This window comes from Gracilinanus agilis, chromosome 1 (assembly GCF_016433145.1).
Source record: "Gracilinanus agilis isolate LMUSP501 chromosome 1, AgileGrace, whole genome shotgun sequence".
In the NCBI taxonomy this organism is placed as follows: domain Eukaryota; kingdom Metazoa; phylum Chordata; class Mammalia; order Didelphimorphia; family Didelphidae; genus Gracilinanus; species Gracilinanus agilis.
In genome coordinates, this window is record NC_058130.1 from 159,355,651 (window position 1) to 159,377,369 (window position 21,719).

The window sequence follows — 21,719 nt, forward strand, 5'->3', positions numbered from 1 at the left end:
TGGGGTTGAACGACTTGTCCAAGGCCATATGGCTAGTATAAGGGAGGTAGGTGGTCTAATAGATGATAGAACATTGGGTCTGGAGTGAGGAAGACCTGAATCTAAATCTGACCTCTTGTGCCCATGGGAAAGTCACCTACCCTTTATTTGCTTTATTTACCCATCTGCAAAATGGAAATAATAATAGCACCTACTGCCCAAGACTATTATAAGCATCAAATAATTGTAAAGTACTTATTAGCAAAGTGCCTGGCACATATATAAACGTTCATTTTTATTATTATTAGTGTCAAAGGTAAGATTTGAGCCTAAGTTTTTCAATCTCTAAAGTCATCCAACTTTCAAAACATAAGGCCACTCTAGTCTATTTTAATAAGACAAATATTTATCTTTCCATGTTGGTTTAGGTTAAGATCAGGAGATAAGTGAGTTATATGAGAACTTTTTTAGCCCTTTGATTCTTAGGCTTTACTGTCACTAAAATATTATATTAGGTTTTCAAAACCTTGAAGAATTCACATATTCCCCAGAGGTGACTTAAAAAAAAAAAACAAAAACTTGCTTTTCTAGGAATTCACTTGTACTGAGGATTCCTACCCTATCTTCATTTTACTTGGAGTTCTAGAATCAGAAGTACAAATATCAAGAGGCCAAGGCTCTTAGGGGGAAAAAAAAAAACAACAAGAAATGTCAGCTATAGTTCAAAGGTGATGGAAAGCTGCGTCCTACACTCTGTTGCTAATTTGATCCTCTGCCCAAAGGGGAAGGAGGCCCTGAAACTTAAGACGGTGATCAAGGATCCAGGTCCAAAGGACATCACTCAAAAGAAAGCACTGACAAAGGATCTTATATATCAGTTTAGTAAAGATTTTTATCTGCAGCTCAGATAAAGAGCCAAGGGTCATTTGTTTGCCAGGTGTCCAAACAAAGGACATGGCTAAAGAAGTGATGGACCTCTGAATAGTCACAAGTTTGTTTTTCTTTTTAAATTCTTTCAAACAGTTGACAGGGCAGAGGAAGGAAGTGATGGCAAGCTGCAGTATCATCAAGAACAATTTCAGCAAGTTGGAGGAAGAACTGAAGCCTAAAATACAGGTGGAGTTTCTGCATATGAAGCAATCCACATGCCAGGTTATGGATGAAGAGGGCTTGAGGAGCTTTATTTTTTATGACAACAGTCAGGCTCAAAATTTTTAAAGATTCCTTTTTAAGGAAAACAAAAGCCAGGAATATACCCCATCTCCTTCCTCTCTCCTAAATAGTTGGGACAACTCAAGCGGGCCATAAACTTATTGCCACTTTTTCATCTATAAATGGAAATTCCTGCCACTTCATAGAACATTAATAAGATCAAATTAAATCCTATATACGTGTTTTGAGTGTACTGCAAGAGTATTTAATTTTTTTTATGAAGGAACTAGGTAAACAGTCTTTACAGGGCTTCACTAGGCATACTTCAGAGTTCTTCACTAGAAGGTACATAGTAAAAAATTATTTTAGAGATGGGAAAGCCAGAAACTATCATATATATGAGATCATATTGAATATTCCTATTCACCACTTGTGAAAAAGTATTATTGAAAACATAAAAATTTTAAGTATGCAAACATTAAATTATAAATCTGATGGAACAACCTTGGAAACATATTTAAATCTAGATTTTAAAAAACAGCATTCTCTTAAGAATGATAAGAAAGACTGGTGTTAAGAATTGTAGCCTTTATAAGGAAAATAAAGAAATTTGGGTAAGCCAATAAGAGAAAACACTGGGAGCTACTCCCAAGATATAAGTAAATATTTTGTCAGCCTGTGTTTCAAAATAACAATCATGTTAGACTGTTTAGATGACTTTCAGTATGTGGTATCAACATCAAGGAGACTCCTAGCTTCAGAAAACAATGAGACAGCCGTTCTGTCATTGGTATTTCTGGCAAAGAATAACCTGACTGAAAAGAGTTAAGAGGTGATGACCAAACTCAGGGAGTAAGATAGGTTGGAAAAATTGCAGAATACAAAGTATTACTAATTGAATAATCAAATGTATACAGTTTAGGATCCCATATGTTTAAATGGAAGAGAAAGAGAAAATGCAAATGCATGTTAAAAGACAAGAATTCTTCAAGACAGAAAAATGCAAAAGGAGGCTCCATTATGGTTTCAGAGATTGACTTAAATATAGAAGGAAAAAAATCTATGGGGAAAATTCTAATGAAGCCATCTTGAAGGACGGATAGAGTGTAAGAAACAATGACTGGCATTAGTGTCAGAGTGAAAAAAAAAACTTTTAAAAGCCAAGAAGGGCACCAAATTAATATCTGCTAGAGGTACGAGACTAGAAAGTTGTTATGTGGAAGGAAGAATTTAGATGAGCAAGAAAAATCAACTGTATTAAATAGATGGAATCATTCCTTCGTGCTTCTAAACTCACTGAAAGGAACCACAAAAGCTGGTACCAAAGTCTCTAAAATTATTTTTAAAAAGGTAATACTTAAAAAATATGAACCTGTGCAAAATTTATAAGTGTTTATGTAATTCTTAAAGTGGCAAAGTACTTGGCTAATAACCTAATGAACACATGCAATTTCGAGTTATTTTCAGCATACTGGGAAAACCAGAAGGATTATAGATATAGAGAGATAGCAGGTAGACAGACAAGACGGTGAGATAGATATACATATCTGGTATGAAGAGCCGGTTTTGGACATTATCATACATTCTTCTATAAGGTTCAACAGTAAAAATAGCATCATTATAGAAAATAAGGAAGATGAACCTTGTAGTCCTTTTGGGATAAGAAACACTGAATTGGGTGATGAGCTATTTTGTGTGTACACTGTGATACAGCTTTCTTCAAGCTACAAACTATGAATTTGTTTGGGATGGTTCATGATTAAAATTAAAATCACATATTTTCTAAAGACAAATAATGTTTCCCATTGGCTTTTGAAGGTATGAAGTTGAGTGTGATGAAATAAAGTAACTTATTATTTAATAAAGAAGCGATATTGAAAGAAAAGCATGGGTCGCGTGACTTCTCTTATTTTGGGGGTTTGCTTTAGTTTGCATTCATGATGCTCAATTCCTCACTGCTCATAAGCTCCTACATCCACTTTAATCCTACACAAAGATGGTCCTAACCTTGATTTTGCCACCACCTACAAATCTATCATCTCTATGTTCAAGAAATCTGAAATCTCCTTCATGGACCACAATCGGCTTTTCACTTCTCCCTCTGTCTTCCTTCACAAAATCCTACTCCTTGTCCAACACCCACTACCAATCCTTTGACCCCCTCAGCTCTCTCCCTGGCCACTTCCCCTGAGCTAGCCACATTCTTCTCCATCTTGACCCCTTGATGAATCCATTCATCCTCTCTTGAATCCGTGCCCCGTTTCTACGCCGATGACACCTCACTAAATCTTGGCTCCCTCCCACCACAGGCCACCTCGGCTCCTATACACATGCTCGTGAATGAAGATGGAGAAAACCGTACAATTATTCTGACTATAAATTTATGTTGCACAACCTCCACCGGGCCCTCACCCCTGCCAGGCAATGATTCCGAACCTCCCTTTACAACTCACTATTCCCTCACCAAAGCTTTACATTCCTTCTCAGACCTTCCAAGCGCTCTTCATTCCAATACCTTCTCTCTTTTAGTTATTTGCTATTTGTATTTTAGTTATTTGCTATTTGTCTTTGTTATATATATGTGTGTATTTTATATACATATATCTTTGTCTATATTTGTTTACACTGTCTCACCGGCCCCCACCATTAGGTTGTGAGCGCCTTGAGGACAGAGACTGTCATTTGCTTCTCCGTATTTGCAGTGTGTAGCAAAGTGCCCGAAGTCTAGGAGACACTCCATAACTGTTGATTGATGCTCCTGTAACATCACGTTTAGAACCTGGAGTTTCTGTGAATGGACTCCCTCTAAATACCAGTCTCGAGGAGTTACCTGAACCTCAGAGAAGTGAAGTGACTTTCTCGGGACTGTATCTGTAATCCATTTCAAAGTGACATTTGAACTCTGGTTTCCCCAACTCTTACATACTCTGGGTGTTCAGAAAGATGAAGTGGTTTTTTCTGTATGTCACACAGTTATTTATTTAGTTAAGCCCCCCTTAGCTTCTATCTTAGAATCAATATTGTGTATTGGTTCCAAGGCAGAAGAGCAGCAGGGTTTAAGTTGCCTGGGGTCACAGTCAGAGTCGAACCCAGGACCTCCCATCTCTAGGCTTGGCTCTCCATCCGCTGAGCCACCCAGCTGCCCCCAATAGTAAGAACTGTTAAGTTAGGTCTCCTGATTCTTAAGGCTAGTGCTCTTTCTACTCTATCTTACTTGCTTCCAAGGTTCTGATCTGTGAGTTCTAGTCATGAGAATATGGTAGGGAGAATTAATTTAGAAGAAATTCTTCCAGCTTCTTCCCCTAAAATTGCCATTTATAGCTCTGACACAAGTCAGAGATATGTCTGCTGGAGTCCACATGAACCCCAGGAGATTTCAAATATAAATTCATTTAACAGCATTAAAAAAGTAAGTTAAAAATGTCTGTACATATATTTTGGACTTGCTTATAAAACCCATATTAATGCCTCTGCCCCACTCCAAACATTGACAAAGACCTAATAAAGAAGGGGGAAAAACACTTGTTGGTACTAAAGCCTTTACTGTAATAAACCAAATATATTTACAATTTATACAAATGTTTAACCTTCAACAAAAATACAAAAAACATATCACAAGATGCAAAACCAGGGAACAAGTTCATCGGAGACACCACTGCTCTACATAGGACAGAATGCAAGTTGAACTGCAAAGAACAGAAAGGTAATCTCACATATTCAGGCAATGAGAGCAATCTGTAGGTCACAGAGAAAGAAAATAAAAGGCTCCAACATTCTTCAACAGACTCAGCTTCTGAATCCTAAGACCGTGGCTATCTGTCCATTCATCTTTGCCTCCACGCTTCCTTCGGGGTTAGGCAGGTGACCTATTTGATTTAGTTTGCCGGATGTTGCCTTCTTTTTGTAGACTTGGAGTAGTTTCATGAAAAGGTTTAGAAACAGATTTCTTTTTGTTCCTTAAGTTACAACCTTTCTACTTCTACAAATTCAAAACATTTTGGCCCAGTTCAACTCTAAAAGTTAAAACCACATCATGTTTTCAGTAGATTACTTCATAGACTGTAGCTTTCTTGTCTCCAGAGCCAGTGACTATGTATTTATCATCCACAGAGATGTCACAGCTTAGCACTGATGAGGACTCTTTGGACTAGAAAACAAAAAAAAAGAACAAAATACTGAAAGAAGTGATAAGAACAGAGCACATTCTTGTCCAGTTTCACATAGTGAGATCGTGCACAAGTTCCACTTCCATAGCTAGTTCTAGGAAAGGAGGTCCTACCTGGAATATACTGGCTCCATAAGGGGTCCTCCAGGCATTAAGGAGGTTATCTTTTCCAGTACTCACAAACCATTTACCTACAAGTAGAAAAGGTACATGGAAAGTTTTAGTAAGAAAGAAACTGAAACATCCTTAAATCCATTATAGAGAGCGATGCTAGATTTAACCCAAGATTTACCTAAACTCATGCCCATCCATTTACTACATGGCTGCAATATGAATAGGAAACTTCCCGGTGAGAGAGAAGGAAGACTTAAGGAGGCCCAAGAGCCTATCGATGTGGGGGGATGCCCTTCACCGAAACAAGAAAGGCTGGTGGCAGGACAAGTCTATGGGGAAGTTGGATTCTGTTTTCTGACATGTTTAATTTGAGCCACTAATAGGAAACACCCTGTTAGAGAGGCAGGTCTAGAATGCACGAAAAGAGATTAGGGCTGGATTTGTAGATAAATATGTCATCATATAATGTAAATTGCTATAATTGTGTGTGTGTGTGTGTGTGTGTGTGTGTGTGTGTGTGTGTGTAAACCTTTACCTTATGTCTTAGAATCAATACTATATAATGGTTCCAAGGCAGAAGAGTGGTAAGGGCTAGACAATGGGGATTAAGTGACTTGCCCAGGGTCACACAGCTAGGAAGTGTCTGAGGCCACATTTGAACCCAACTCTAGGCTCTCTATCTACTGAGACACTTAACTGCCCCCAGCCAATATATATGTTTTAATAGAAAAAGTGAGGATAGGAAAAAGCAACATTTTCCCTTAAAGAACACTAAATCCACATTAAGGCAATTCTATAGTCTGGAAAACATTTCTCATTAGTGAGAATGACTGAAGCAGACATTCATTACTACTTTCTGAGGGCTTTATTAACACAATGGAAAAATTATTATTATTATATCCAGCTGCTCAAGAACAGCATTTGTTCTGACATGTGAGCTTCAGTTTTGTTTTTGTTTTTTAATATGGTCTAAACTACAAATGTCCTCTGGATTTTTTTCTATTCTACTTACCACAATAAGCAAACTTTAGTGACAGTACACAGCTTTCATGAAGATGCAACTGGTACTTGTCTGGTTTATTGACATGTAACACTTCCACATTACTGCTCTCCATACCCACTGCTAGCCATTCCCCAGTTGGGCAATATCCAAGAGAAAAGATCTATAAAAAGTCAACAAGTTGGTTAATTTTTTTGCGCAAAAAGTTTGAGGGGAAAGAGGTTAAATGGTACTAGGATTTGTCTATATTCATATTTCTGTCCTTATATACTGATATAAATGGGAAAATCAAACTCATTTACTAATATATAAAATATGAAAATTTGTTCATTATCATATTGCTTGACCTCTAGCAGAAACTCTTTAGAAGCAGTATTAGAAAGAAAAAGGCTTAGAGAAAATGAGCAATAGTCTTCTAAAAAGAATTGAAAAAAAAAATTAAAAACATTTTTTCGAAGCTTTTATTTTTCTAAAAGCAACAAACATGAGAATGAGATGAACAAAGAAAGCCACAAAGTATTCTTTTTTATGTTACATTTTTAAAAAGTAAATTTAGATAAGTAAAGGGTGATAAAATGTTTACTTTGATTTACTTTCTGTTCCCTCTCCCCTACCTTCAGGGAAAAGATAAAATCCTGGTGTAAAAACATTCACACCTATTTTACTTTCTATTTCATCACATCTTCAAAGAAAACTAAAAGTTTTGGTTATATTCCCACCATGAGTTCAAAATCTCTAGAGATGTTACATATGTCCCTCCCCTCACCCCCTAAGGACATGATAAAGCTAGTTCCTATTCCTTTTATGGGGGACAAGCCATGGAGAAACCATTAAAATCAGCTGCTTCCAGTCACTGAAGAACCCCATAATGATCTTTGGGGGTCTTTTGAGAGAAGACTATAATAACCCATGGCCTCATTTTTGTTTTGTTATTCCACTATTTTTGGTTTCACTGATTTGGATATCTGTTGTAGGCAGGAAAGACTCTTCTTCTCCTTTCTGGCTTTGTACAATATCTTTCCTTGACCCTGCAGTATTCTGATTTTGGCTGAAGTCTTCCTGTCTCATTGTTCACTGTGACTTTCAATCATATATCCATGTAAATAAAATACATTTTCTGCATGGCAAAGTTCACCACAGGGGTCAGCAAAACTAACCTGTTTTCTGCACATATTGTGGAATGTTCTTGCTGACATGATGCTAACTCAAACCATACTTGGGCAAAGGAGACAAATACAGGTGGATAAAGATACAGTTGTCTCTCAAGGAACATGTACATGTAAGGGTGTCAATCATCCCCAAGCCAAAAAGGACAACCAGTCCACAGCCAAGAATCCCTGATCAATTTTTTTTTTTAACCCTTGTACTTCGGTGTATTGTCTCATAGGTGGAAGACTGGTAAGGGTGGGCAATGGGGGTCAAGTGACTTGCCCAGGGTCACACAGCTGGGAAGTGGCTGAGGCCGGGTTTGAACCTAGGACCTCCTGTCTCTAGGCCTGACTCTCACTCCACTGAGCTACCCAGCTGCCCCTCCTGATCAATTTTGATCATGTCAACAGCCCAGAAGAGAATATACAATTGATTCTTGAGCTGTAGCAGGAAGGTCTGTTTTAGGTTCGTGTAAGACTTAAAAGACCTGGTGGGAATTATGAGATTGGTTCCCCGGAGGAGTGGGGCTTTCCCAGCACTCTGATTAGAAAGTCCACCAAAGGACAATTTGTCTGGGATCTTCTAGATTTAGGGAGAAATATAAAACTCATCCCCAATGGGGCAGCTGGGTAGCTCAGTGGAGTGAGAGTCAGGCCTAGAGACTGGAGGTCCTAGGTTCAAACCCAGCCTCAGCCACTTCCCAGCTGTGTGACCCTGGGCAAGTCACTTGACCCCCATTGCCCACCCTTACCAATCTTCCACCTATGAGACAATACCAAAGTACAAGGGTTTAAAAAAAAAAAAAAACTCATCCCCAAAACAGGAGTTTGCTTGAACTTGGATGAGATAATCTCTGAGTACTGAGCTTCTCTTCTTACCTTCAGCCTTGTCAATTTGCTCTTAAGCTATGGGCCAAAGGTTTTGCTGGTGATAGTGTGACATTACTTTCTAAAGAGAACTACAGTTTCGCCATTCTAAGCCATTAAAAGTAGCAGGAGCAGCCCGGTCCATAGACTGAAGCTCTAATCTTACTTCTTCCAAATCTTGATTTAGATATAGACACATCTACACACCACTCTCACCATGGGAAATATCCACTATTTAAGTAATTTTCAAAATATCCCAATGCTCCAAAGTTTCCTTTTTTTTGACATTTAATTTTAAAACTCCAGTTATCTAATCAGTTACAAATATATTTTAAGGGATAAGTAACAGACTGAGATCCCCTTAGATTGCTTTGCATTTCTTATCCTCCCTGATGAAAGCAAAATGAATAACTTTCTAGGCTGCTATGATTATTTTTTTCTCTCCAATGAGAACACTGTTGCATATTTTCCTAACACTATTTATATAGTAATCAAATAATCATCTTTTGACCCATATTGAAATAGAGAGCATATGTACAACAGACTTTCGAATGCTGCTTAAAGAAAACAGTGTATTCTTTACTACTCAAATTCCTTGAATGAAATTATGCATAAACAAAACAGAGCAGACCGGTTCAACTTGTGCTTCATGAATCTTGGCCTAAGTCACTCTGGAAACTGTAGGTGTTTCTTATTTCTTTAAAAAAAAAAAGAAAGAAAGAAAAAAAGAAAAAACAAACAAACAACTTCACAACCTAGCCACTCCTTTGCCTGAGTGTCTATTATCTAGAAGAAACCAACATGCATATTTGAAGGGAGGAAAGACTCATCACCTGTGATGTAAAGTCATGTTGCTGTAACTGCCGCCCTTCGCGCAGGTCCCAGGACCTGACCGTATTGTCCAAACCTCCCGTCCAGAGCTTGGTGCCATCATTCGAAATGTCAATACAGCTGGCTCCGTCTGTGTGGCCTTGGAATTGCCTGATAAAACAAACCCGAATGAATAATGATTTCCTGCCAGAGCTCAAGGTAAACAGTGTTGTGTTGTTAGTTTTGGACTCTGTAGGCATGTGTCATCTCTTCTGTGTCTGCTGATGTGTAAGATGAAACTACCCTTCCCTTGGGTAGGATATGAAATTGCACCTGCAAAATGGTTTTTGTGATGCAAACACTAAGGAAATGGGACTCTATTTCAGCTAACTAATAAGTTAAATAGTTCCTTATTAGCTTTCCCCAAAAAGTATTCATCCAGAAGTTTCCAAGTCCTCTTGTACCTGTAATATTTTTTTTAAAGGGCAACATGCAAAATCCCAATTTCATCCTCAAATGAACACAATGTAAAAGGATAAGACCTGCTTAATAATATGGATGAGATCCACCATCTCCCAGCACTCCCATAGCCATCTGTGAAATGTCACATTAAATACACAAAAGGTTTAGCAACATTAACAGGACAGGATCCAGAAAACCCAACTCTCCCATTACCATGACTGAATCAACAAAAGGATGCCCTTTGTGCCAGTGGGTTATGAGCTCACATATTTACTCAACTCTGTTTTCAGTGTTAGAGCTTTGCATTAGGAAATCCTAAATCCCGGTAACAAAGGGTCATTCCAAGTTCTATTCAGTCCTCTTGACCTCAAGGTTGGCAAAAGAGAGTCAAAAGCCAAATGCTGATGAAAATGACAGGAATCTGGGCAAGACATTATTTTGAGGTGGAGCACAAATAGAATATTTTCAAAGAAATCATACACACTCTCATTTAAGCACCTACTATGTATAAAGGACCATGCCGAGCATGTCACTGCTCACCAAAATTGGACATAAATCTACCTCTTTCTTCTCCATATCTTTAATTTCTAGGACAGCACCTTATCCATTTTTAAAAATTTTTATTTTCAATTTCAAGTTTTCTTCCTCCATCCAGCTCCTCCCTCTCCCACCAAGAAAACAAGCAATAGGATATGCATTACACATATAAATAATCCTTTAACATTTCTTAAAAATCTTATTTATCATTTCGTGAACTCTTGGTAAGAAAACTCTCTCAAATCATGAATAATAACCATTTAGCAACATAACTTTAAAGAGTTGCCTCATTTACTGAGTAGTTTGTGCCTCTCAGAAGTAGTGACAGAAGCAGGCTGTGGAGGAAGATCTGACACAAATTCCAGTGTTGCTTACATTGTACCGGTTCTCTTATCTACTATGACTCTGCCTCTCACTTTATGCATGACAGGAATATAAATTATTTTTTGCGGATGATGTCAGAATACTAATGAACTAGGTCTTTTAATTAAAATATAGAAGAGGATCTCAAAATCTCTTCTGATTCTAAGCTCTAAAGAATCCCAAAGCTCGAGAGCCAAGTGGCTACGTGGTCCAAATCATAGAAGAAAGGAATCTGTACTACAACCAACCCAAAAATCTTTGCTCGAAGACTTTCAAGGGTGGATTGGGATGGGGAGGGCTGGCAGGCAACCAACCACTTCTCAAGGAATCCCATTCCACTTTGGGCAACTCTACAACTTCCACTGAACCTCAAACTTCAAAAGGGATGAAAACAAAGGGAAAAGTAAGGTAACTTCTACTAACAAATTTTAATGGCCTCAGTATGTCACAGACGTGGGGTTTTCACTCTGTGGGGCCAGGGTGAGCATGGGGAGAAGCCTTTCTGAACTTGGTACGGCTACAGAGCTTGCCATCAGGGCTACATGACAAGTCTTGGGGACACTGCCTAGACCTGGCTTTCAAGATCTCAAAGTCATCTCCAGATAATAATAAGGCATCAGAGGAAGATTTTCATGGAAGTGGTCTTGAAACTGAACTTACATGGGAAACAAAGAAAGAAGATGGAATGCTTTTGTAATTTGACAAAAAGACTTGGACTCTTCCTTTTCAAAGCCCTTGAAAGCAGGATCATCTGGACCATGTCACTTCCTGGATCACATTCTATTCTCAGCATTATCACCCTAAAATTGCCTCTAAGACTAATTAAGAATCATACTTTGGGACAGTTAGGTGGCTTAGTGGATCAAGAGCCAGGCCTAGAGAACAGGAGGTGCTGGATTCAAATATGACCTCAGATATTTCCTAGCTGTGTGACCCTGGGCAGGTCACTTAACTCCCCCATTGCCTGTCCTTACCACTCTTCTGCCTTAGAACCAATACACAGTATTGATTCTAAGATGGAAGGTAAGGATTTTTTTTTTTTTTAGTAATCATACTCTAAGACATGAAGCAGCACGATGGATTCCAGTGAACTTGGAATCAGTAAGACTTGAGTTCAATGCCAGCCTCAGGCACTTATCACATATGTGACCCTGGGCAAGTCATTTAACCACTGTGAGAATAACAGTAGCACTTAATTCACAGTTCTATTGTTAGAATCAAATGAGATTCTGTAACCATGTGTAATGTGCTTGGCAAACCTTTAAAGAGCTATCTAAATGCTTGTTATTATTACCAATTATTTAAAAACTCAAATCTTATCATTTTCATAAAAGGAGAAATTCTTCTTTTCTTTGCAGTATCTAAAACATGCATAGCCTTTGGTTAGTTTTTGGATGCATTTCATTATATTTGCCAGTAAAAAGTTTTAGTATTTGTTTAAAAAGTGTTTTTGGGCTTATACATACTAACTATGCCTATCTAGGAATTTATACCTGGAAAAGAAACTCTTTAGAAGAAAAGGTCTATATTAAGTCAGGGGGTTTCTCCCTGTCTGCTCTGTTTCTCTGTCTGTCTGTCTGTCTGTCTGTCTGTCTGTCTGTCAGTCACACACACACACACACACACACACACACACACACACACACCTTTTCCCACATCTGTCTTTGAATTTATAGTATATAATATCTAAAGAAATACCATACATAGCCCAGGACCTGAATCTGCAATTATATGCAAACAGCCCTGTACTGGTAAGTCATATATTTCTAGTCTTGTTTCATAAATGGTAAAATTTAAACAAAAAGAGATCTCTAAATGTAATTTTCTCTGGTTTCATTCATCCATCAAATTCACCCAATAATTAGTGAGTGCCTATAATGGACAGGGAATTGTTTGCTATAAACACTGAAGTAATATCATCAACTCTCATTTGCTTACCCTGTAAATCAGTAAAATGAATTCTACTACCATGTTAATACACATGCATAAGAATAGATTGTGCCTCTATGACATTTAACTCATTTCTACAGACATGGCTTTAAAATAAAATGGGATATAAGAACTTATCCTATTCTTTGGAATATATACTTAAAGGAGAGCCAAATCTCCAAGAGTTATAAAAAAAAAATCCCATAAGGAAATCCCAAAGTAAACATATCTCACATATTTTAATTCCCTTTTTAACATTTAATTGATTTGAAATTTTAACAATGCTTTCTATAACATTAGGTACCAGTTATTGTTACTAATAAAGAATAGGGAAGCTACAGATGAGGAAGAAAGCAAAAATCACTCACTAAAGACCAGAACAAGTATAAAGGTCAAGAGGATTACACACAGAAAGGACCTCGGACAACAGGATTTTGCTAGACATAATAAGCTTTTCGTCTAAGTTTTATTTAAGGCCTGAGAAACACCAATACTAAAAAAGAAAAAAAACCCACCATTCTGGGAGGTCATGTCCTTGGAATATGTTCTTCCAGTAATTCTGGACAGTTTACACCATCATTTCTTATCAGGTAGCTTCTAATGTTTGCAATCAACAATTCCAGCTAACCCAAAAGCTCCAATGAAACCCTCTCATGACCTATGCTCATCCTTCCTCAGGCAAAACACAAATAGTAGAAAATTGAAGTAAAAATGGTTAAGGAGAAATAGTAAAAATTCAGGGAAGGATCCTAGGTGACAGTTTATAAAAGTTTAGTGATTTGGGGGTTTTTTGGATCATGGGTCTCCCTGGCAATCTAGTGAAGTCTACAGATCTCTCAGAATCATGTCTGTTAAATTTGTAAGGTAAAACACAAAGAATGTGAATTATATGCTGAAATAAAATTATGAAAAATAAAAACCTTTGGTCTTGAGAGTGAAATCTTGAAATCTGGCTATCTCCACAACTTTGCATGGGCTCCCCTCATCCCATGCCTCTTGGAAGGCTCTGCCTCCTTATTACTCTATCTCTCAGGATCCCTGGCTTCCTTCACACTCCACTAAAAACTGCCACCTTCTGCAGGAGGCCTTTCCCAATCTCTCTTGCTCTCCTTCTCTCAGGATACCTGCAACATACACCTTTCTTGGTTCATGTCTCCCCTGTTAGAATGTAAGCTCCTTGATGGCAGGAATTATTTTTGCCTTTTTTTTTATACTGTAAGACAGGGAATGGCAACCTTTCTGGCCGTGAGAGCCATAAACGGCACATTTTTTAAAATGTAATTTCGTGAGTGCCGTGCAGTGCTCACAGTGGGCGCTCCTGTAACAGCGCCTGAAAAAAAATTGACTTTATGGCTCCTGCAGAAAGAGCCAACCCCGGCTGTAAGAGCTTGATATATGCTGTTTAACTGACTGATAACTAGCAAAGGTAGCCTTTGGAGTGTGAGCACTGGATGATCTACTTAAATAATGCTCTTCTGAAGACCCTTCAGCCAGGGCCACAGTCACTCACCTGACCAGCGTCTGGTTGTGCAGGTCCCACACTGCGATGTTGCCGTCGCTGCAGCACGAGAAGCAGACCTTGGAATCGGGGCTGATGGCCAGGGCGTAGCAGGCCGGAGCCGAGGAGGTCAGCTCTGCCTTGATGCGCGGGGTGGGGGCTGCCAGGTCCCAAATGGATAACGTGCTGGCTTCTCCACCTACTATAAGGGTGCAGCCATCAGGTAGCAATTTACAGGAACGGATGTAATTATCTCTGTTCTGTGAAATAAACACTGCTCAATTACTACAGTGCGCTACCCAATGACAGACAATACTATGCTTCCTAACTACTAGTTTGGTTTTAGACTTCAAATTTGGGATGTCTCAGGTGCCAAAACAGTATATCAAACAGAACATTCAAATTCCAACTTCTCTTTGCTGACTTCAAAGACCGTCACAAACTCACTTTAACGCGTAGATATAGTAGCTCTTGCTTTCCTGTTCTTCTCCTCCCCAGAAAAACTCAACTAATGATTCCTCTTGTTCATCTTTTATGTAATAGACAAGGCCAGGTTTAAGCTCACTTTCCCACAATTGAACGTAATGTGGCTGCTTGCTTATTTCTCTAAGAAGAAATAACTCTTTACCCTCAGGCAACCTGTTATAAATCCTTTCCCTCGCTGTAGTCTTTGAATTACCATGGGAATAATGAAGAAAAGCTACATAGCTTTTGTTGCATATTGATGGGCTCTTACTAAAAAATTTCACAAAAGCCTTATTCTTAGGTATTGTCCCCATCAAAGAGGGTTCTCTTACCCTGGAGGGGAAAGTTCTCATCCTTTTCTACTCTCAGTATCGGTGAGATTTTATAAAATATATTGAAAACAAAGTTAAACAAAACAAAAAGAAGTGAGTTACATCAACAAGAGAAAAGCGTTTTCTCTGTACTTTAAACTCCTCCTCCATTTGTTTTATCTTCAATAAATTCACATTTTTTCGAAGTAATACTATAGATATCTCTGAATTTTTTCAATGATTAAGAACAGTTGTCAACCATTCAAAGAATCATGGAAACTTCAGTTAAGTGACTTTGTCAACATTTAAATTAAATCTACCTTACGGAGCCCAAATACCACACACAGCATGGGGTTTTTGGTTTGAGGTCTGAATTCTGTCCAGGAAAAGTAAAGAATTTTATGAAATGATCTGGTCAAAAAATGACAAGAATTCCTGTGGCTTAAATGGTAAGATAGCCAATGTTGCTAAAAACAAACCAACCAAAAAACCTGTTGCTTGGAATCCTAGCAACGTCTTGAAGTTGTAATCCATAGAAGGCAGTGTATAACTCACCGGGGTCTAGCTATGATAGGAGAATAATGGCAAAGTTCTCTTGCAGTTTACTTAAGGCAAATGGTATGTAGAGTATAAATCTAAGAGTTACGGTTTCAGTAGAGAACATATATCTACCCTTTTCTCTGTACATATTCATAAAACAACAGTCCTTTTCTTAAGAGATAAACTCCCTTATTTTTTTTTTAAATCACATTTTTAAAAAGTTTGTGTTAATGTGTCATTTTTGGAAAGACATTTCCCATTTTGCAACAAAGAAAATAAATCAAGCAAAGTCATCAAAGACATAATATCTCAACAGTTAACATCTATGACATTCCCTATATTCCCTAGTCCACCACCTCTCTACTAGGAGGCAAGAGGTTCATTTCATCACTTATCCTCTGAATGAATATTTTGTCCTGCTTTTTAAAATTTTTTATAATAGTATAAGATTATTCTTCAACTGAGACACTTAAGAGTCTTTAAATTAGTACCTATTAGTCTTTTCTTGTCAGATGACAGTGATTAACTATTCGTGTTACTCCAAAAGTCTCTCTAGAGGCTGTCAATTTTTCAAAATACTTTTTATGCTATTTTGTTGTCCAATTTTTATGAAAAAGTCAAACAAAAATAAGAAGTAAGCTGAATAACAAGCATTCATGGTGCATTTTTAGCTACACTTCCATTTGCTAAAAGGGAAACCCTCTTAATAAGAATCCAAATAAATGTGAATTATTGGGGGGGAGGGGTCATAGCAGCCCTGGGATTTGATTATTTCAACCACGGTAGTAATAAATAAAGCCTTTAAATCTAAGGAGGGGGAAAAGTCAAGCTAAATACTAAGCACAGGAAACAGAACTGGCCTCTATTTCCTCATAATATGAATAAAATCCAAGCCAGGACAGCTATTTCCTTATTGAGTCTCCAAGGAGAAATTACCCTTGTGCTTAAGTTCCTGCTCACTTACCAGACAGTCTAGCTGAGAAACTGGACTCTTATTGCCAGGTTGGCTGATGTCCCAGACTTTGACGCATCCCTTCCCACCAGTGTACACGTGTCTCGTGGGGTTGCTGATAGTAACTGCACACACTACTTCTCCGTGATTAAGGGTGTTGATCTGACGAGCATGTCGAGGGATTCCAGGTCCAATGAGGGCATCGGGGGGAAAAGGTACAGGCTGCATCTGACCATCTGCAGTAACGTGAAAGGAGTATGCGCTTTTGGGGAGGGACAGGCAGGGAAGAAGAGGAGGTATTGGGTAAAAGGAGCATAAGAGAAAATAAAGAGAAAAAATATTCATCATAAAGAAATCTGTCACTAAGTCAGAGTATTAACTTGAGACTTACAGCTGCTAAATGGTTCCTATACTTGATTAAACTTATTTTCCCCTCATTTGAAATCAATTCAAGTTGAAGAATTAAATAGTAACAGGATAACTCTAATATAGATGGCAAAAGAAATTTATCAGCTTGCAGGAAGGCCACCATACTGAGTTATGTCGATGAAATAAGATTAAGCAAATATTTTTGTATGTTTGTGTATTTATTTTAAAATAACACAAAACTTTCAGATCATATACTCTGACTAAATACTGTTGCCCTTGGCAAATATTTAGGGTACAATTACAAACAAAATATAAAAGCCAACATACCCACTGTCTGTTCATTCCAAAGATCATTTTGTTAAATGTTTGATTTGAAAATATGACACACAAATAGAATTCCTGTGGTTCAGAAGATAAGACATCTGCCATTCCTAAAAATCTGTGTTGGAATCCCTGGTAACCATTCACTGAGCTCTAGACACCAGTGCGAAGACATATGAGCAGTGATGCCTGCATTAAAGAAGTTGCCGGGCAGGCACAGAATGGGTTATTGGGGTAACATAAAGCTGAACCGATATTTTCTTCTATTCCCTTTCCCTGCTCTTGACCCCAATCAAAAATAAAAAAAAAAATATGCCACACATCATTCTCAAATCTCAAAAACGGCCAAACCACTTGTTCTGCATACCTTAATTTGCCAAAGAAATTCAATACTTCTGAAGCTAAACTTTCCATGTTTAACAAGAGCCAATGACTTTGTAGCAGCAGGAAGCAATATGTTATGAGGATTGGGCTAAGATTTGGACTTGGGTTCTACACCTACTTTGCCACTAGCTTTCTGTGTGACAAGTCATTTATCATCTCTCTACCAAAAACAAACCCCCAAAACCCAAGACCACAGCCTTCTGATGTTTAAAATGGATGTACTGGTTGTATGAAAAGCGATTTTATACATATATACATATATATGTATATATATTTACAAGTACATGTATATATGTAAATAAGCCTATAGACACATATTATATATATAATATAATGCATATGTGCCTATAAATGTACATAAATATGGGTATATGCATGCAGATTATCTCAGTTGACCTTGACAACAGTCCTGAGTTGTAAATGTTATTATTTTTCTCATTTTATGGATGAAGAAACTAAAGTAGACAAAGGTTAAGTGACTTGCCAGAATGACACATCTAGTAAGCGTGCGAGGTGGGGTTTAAATTCATCTCTTTCTGACTCCATATGCAGAGAGAACTCTATTGTGCTCTTCAACCATCTATTATTACAAGGATCACTGATTTATAACTAGAGGAACTTTACAAGGTCATTTAATCCAATCCCTTCATTTTACTGGAGAGGAAACTGAGGCAAGAGATTTTAAAAGGTTTTTCTCATGATCCCAAACCCAATAAGGGGTAGACTCAGACTTTGAATCCAATGTTCCTTCTATTGCACCAATCAGTGAGTTATTTTAAAAAATAACCTTTATTAAGTACCTACTGTATGCCAAACATTGTCTTAACATATACTTTTAGAGGTATAGAACAATTATTTAAAAGTCTCCCTTAAATCTTGAATTTCATAGTCTTGTAGAAGCCCCTTTTATTTATTTATTTTTCCGCTTGAAAAACTGAATAACCACCCTTCTGGCTACACTAAAATGTTTTTCCTTCTAAAATATATTTGTAAGTGAAAAGCTGGGAGTGCCTGTACAATTCTATAAAAGGTTTTTCTCCAACTCTATTTCCATGATAAAATGTTGAAAGGGCTTTCGAAGGAACATAAAAATCATTCTACTCAAGTGTTACCTATAATTTCCTAACACAAGTTGAAAAGGCTAGTTCTTTAATAAGAAAAAAAAATCCTCTGAACTCCCTTAAATTATTGATGATACACTGTATTCTTATGTTAAAAGCACAAAAAAACAAAACTTCTCAACATACTCCTTTCCATGTTTGCCTGACATTATTCAGCTCCAAGTTTAACACTAGGCTACATTCCCATATCTCTCCATCATCCTGTGCTGAGTAGAGCATGTACTTTCTTCCACTTTCTTCCATTCATTCAGCAGTATTTGCCTGCCAAAGAGGTCTTTCCTTTCAATAGGAGAAGTACTTAGCTCTATGGAACAAGACTTTTCCTTCTATCCAAGATTACACTCAATAATGACTGTTTTTCTTCCATTTAGAGGACAATTTCCACTCATTTCAATAATCCACCCCAACAACCCTTTTCCTTTGACAAGTGAAAGACTTAAGTGTATTGTCAAACATTATTCACTAGAAACGATGCCCTGGGTATACCCTAAATATCTAAAGGCACAACACTGCCCCCACCCCAATAATACTCTTTAAACAAAATGTTTGTCCAATCATTTTTTTACAATAAAGTAACAAGCACTGGTTTTGCAAGTCGGCAGACCTGGATTGGCTGCTTTACCAAGCTCTGTAACCTTAGGCCAACCTACAGCTTCTCAAGGACCCCAATTTCCTTATCCTTAAAATCAGGGAGATAGCTATAACTAACTCTCTAAGATCCCTTCGGGGTTGGGCATTTTGTGATTCCATAATCATTATTACCCAATGATTATAAATATTTCAATAATTATTATTACCCAAATATTCTTTTAGCCCCTGTGCCTTTAGCCTTAATCTTTTTCAACCCAGAAAGAAGCTAAATATTAAATCATCTAGAAACTTTGTTCTTCGTATTCATAACAATAAAAGAAGACATTTATATGGTTGGCTTAATGTTTACAAAGTACTTTAAGAACATTTCATTTTAAAAAACTAATAATAATTGACATTTATATAGTACTTTAAAGTTTACAAAGAACATTATAGATATTATCTCATTTGATCTTCACAACAACCCTGTGAAGGGAGGGAGTAGAGATTATCATTATCCCCATTAAACAGATGAGGAAATTAATTTCCCAAGTTAAGTGATGTGAATTCAGAGCTAGTAAATGTCAAGAGGCTGGATGCAAATCCGGACCTTTTCCAAAGCCAGAGTTCTTTCTCCTATGCCATACTACTAACTAATCACTGTTAGTTTAACATGAGTTAAGATTTTCCACTACTCTGGATTTTTTCATTTTCTTTCAAGAACAAATTTTCCTAGAAAAGTCCTACAATGCTTCATTATCCAGCTAAAAACATAGATACAATTTTAACTCATAAATTTATCTCTCTTACTCCAAATGTTAGAACGCAAGATATCATTTTGAATTTTAACTCCAAGTAATTCTTAGTATACATACTATAACAAATGAAATATAAGAACTTTTTCTTCTTTTTCTCTTTTGTTCTAAACTAATCTTATGATCTTTTGAAATCTTTGACATTTATCACATCCCATGCACTCAAGAGCCGCCTTAATTAACAGGGCAAAATTCAAATTTTAGATATGCATTTAAATAAGGACACATACCTTAAAACTATATGTAAACATGATTCATGCAAAAAAAATTTAAATGAGAATTGGATACCTATATACAATTGCACTTAGTTGATGAGGATAATACAAAGATAAATAAGACAAGCCTTGCTCCATCAAGGAGCTTATAAGTAGGGATGCTAAGATACATATACAAGTAACTATCATAGAAAACTGTGTCACAAAGAACTTTATATTTGAGGATCCTTTTATAGAGGGAAAAAAATCCATAGAACCACATGATAGTAGTTGCATTAATAGTGTCTGCTGATATAGAAAAACGCATGACCAAAAGCTACTAAGAATTTGTATTTTATTAGTAACAACAGCATCTATCCATAGTTGAAATATCTGGGAAGATCTCTGTGTCATATAGAAAGCAAGGGGAACTATAGTGTCTGTCTCTCTAACATGGCCAGCAATTGTTATATGTATACAAAGTCTAAGTTGGTTCCTATATCATTTCAGGAATCCCTTTCCATGTTCCAAGTTATCAAGAAGGAAATGTTCTTTACAAAAACAGAATAGAATTTTTCAAGGTGAATACAAAGAAAAATAGAATCTGAAGAATGAGAAGTGACTCCTAAGAGGTTAGAGGGTAGAAGAAAAACTAAAACAAAGGGGAGAGAAAGAAGGCCCAATAAATACTTTTAATAATAGGAATAAAGCTCTTTCCCTACCAAGATGCACTTTATCTTCTTTGGTGGATGCATGTTATGTACAAGAGGATGCCAGATCCACTAGGGCTATAGAGGTCATCCAATAAGGCTCAGAGGAAGATAAGGCAAGGGCTAGTGGTTGTGGATTCCATGCTGAAGAGTACTAAGTAGTAATTTATTTACTTGTCAAAAATAAAAAGGTATTCTTTCTTCCTAGAGTATGAATCTAGAATGTGACGAAGAGCTACCTAAGCCTTTTCAAACATGAAAAAACTAATACTAAGGTTGCTAGGAATTATAATGGCCTGGGTAAGAAATTGTGCCCCTTAGGATCACAGGTAGTGTTTTCCTCATAGTTATTGAGAGGGAACTAGGGCCTTTTGAAAAAAAAAAAGGCAGATTTTGAAAGAGAAAAGGTAATTAAGAAGATGGAGGATGAGGAGAGGGTTTCTATTCCTGAACCATGGCTTGAAACAGCTCTTGGCGAGAGATAGAGTGAACTGATCAAGGCTGGTTAAAATATATTTGCCTTGCAAATATAATTAAGAGGGCTTTAAACTGCATTAGTGTATAGGGAACAGGAGGTAGACCAGATTGTCTATAGTGAGAGAGAGAGAGAGAGTGAGTGTGTGTGTGTGTGTGTGTGTGTGTGTATGCACATGCTATTAAACTGAAAGGACAGGCTTGAGAGCTAAACAATGAAGGGTTTAAAACACTAAAACAAATTTATAATTTACCTAAAGGCAATGGGGAGCCATGGCAATATGTTGGGCAAGAAAGGAAAGATGTAGTCAGACCAAAACTTTAGTAATATTGATTTGGCAGTTGTGGAGAATAAGGAATAGAGAAGGGAAAGCATATGCAGAATATGTAACCTACTGCAAGAGGCCAGGCCAAAAGGTAGCAAGGAACTGAAGAAGGATGACACTGACTTAAAGATCAGAGAAAAGGA

General features: G+C 37.3%; 1 protein-coding gene across 9 annotated transcripts in view; it reads right to left on the reverse strand.

Annotated features, from left to right (window-relative positions):
• Window positions 1-4,653: 4,653 nt before the first annotated feature.
• TLE1 (TLE family member 1, transcriptional corepressor) overlaps window positions 4,654-21,719 on the reverse strand; it is a 116,425-nt gene continuing 99,359 nt past the window's right edge. For all 9 annotated transcript variants that reach the window (XM_044658441.1, XM_044658403.1, XM_044658425.1 and 6 more), the window contains 6 exons: window positions 16,305-16,554; window positions 14,037-14,284; window positions 9,259-9,406; window positions 6,423-6,573; window positions 5,411-5,487; window positions 4,654-5,278 (listed from right to left, as the gene is read on the reverse strand). In XM_044658441.1, coding sequence (XP_044514376.1) covers window positions 5,171-5,278; window positions 5,411-5,487; window positions 6,423-6,573; window positions 9,259-9,406; window positions 14,037-14,284; window positions 16,305-16,554 — 982 coding nt within the window. In that variant the 3' untranslated portion in view covers window positions 4,654-5,170. The remainder of the gene's footprint in view (window positions 5,279-5,410; window positions 5,488-6,422; window positions 6,574-9,258; window positions 9,407-14,036; window positions 14,285-16,304; window positions 16,555-21,719) is intronic.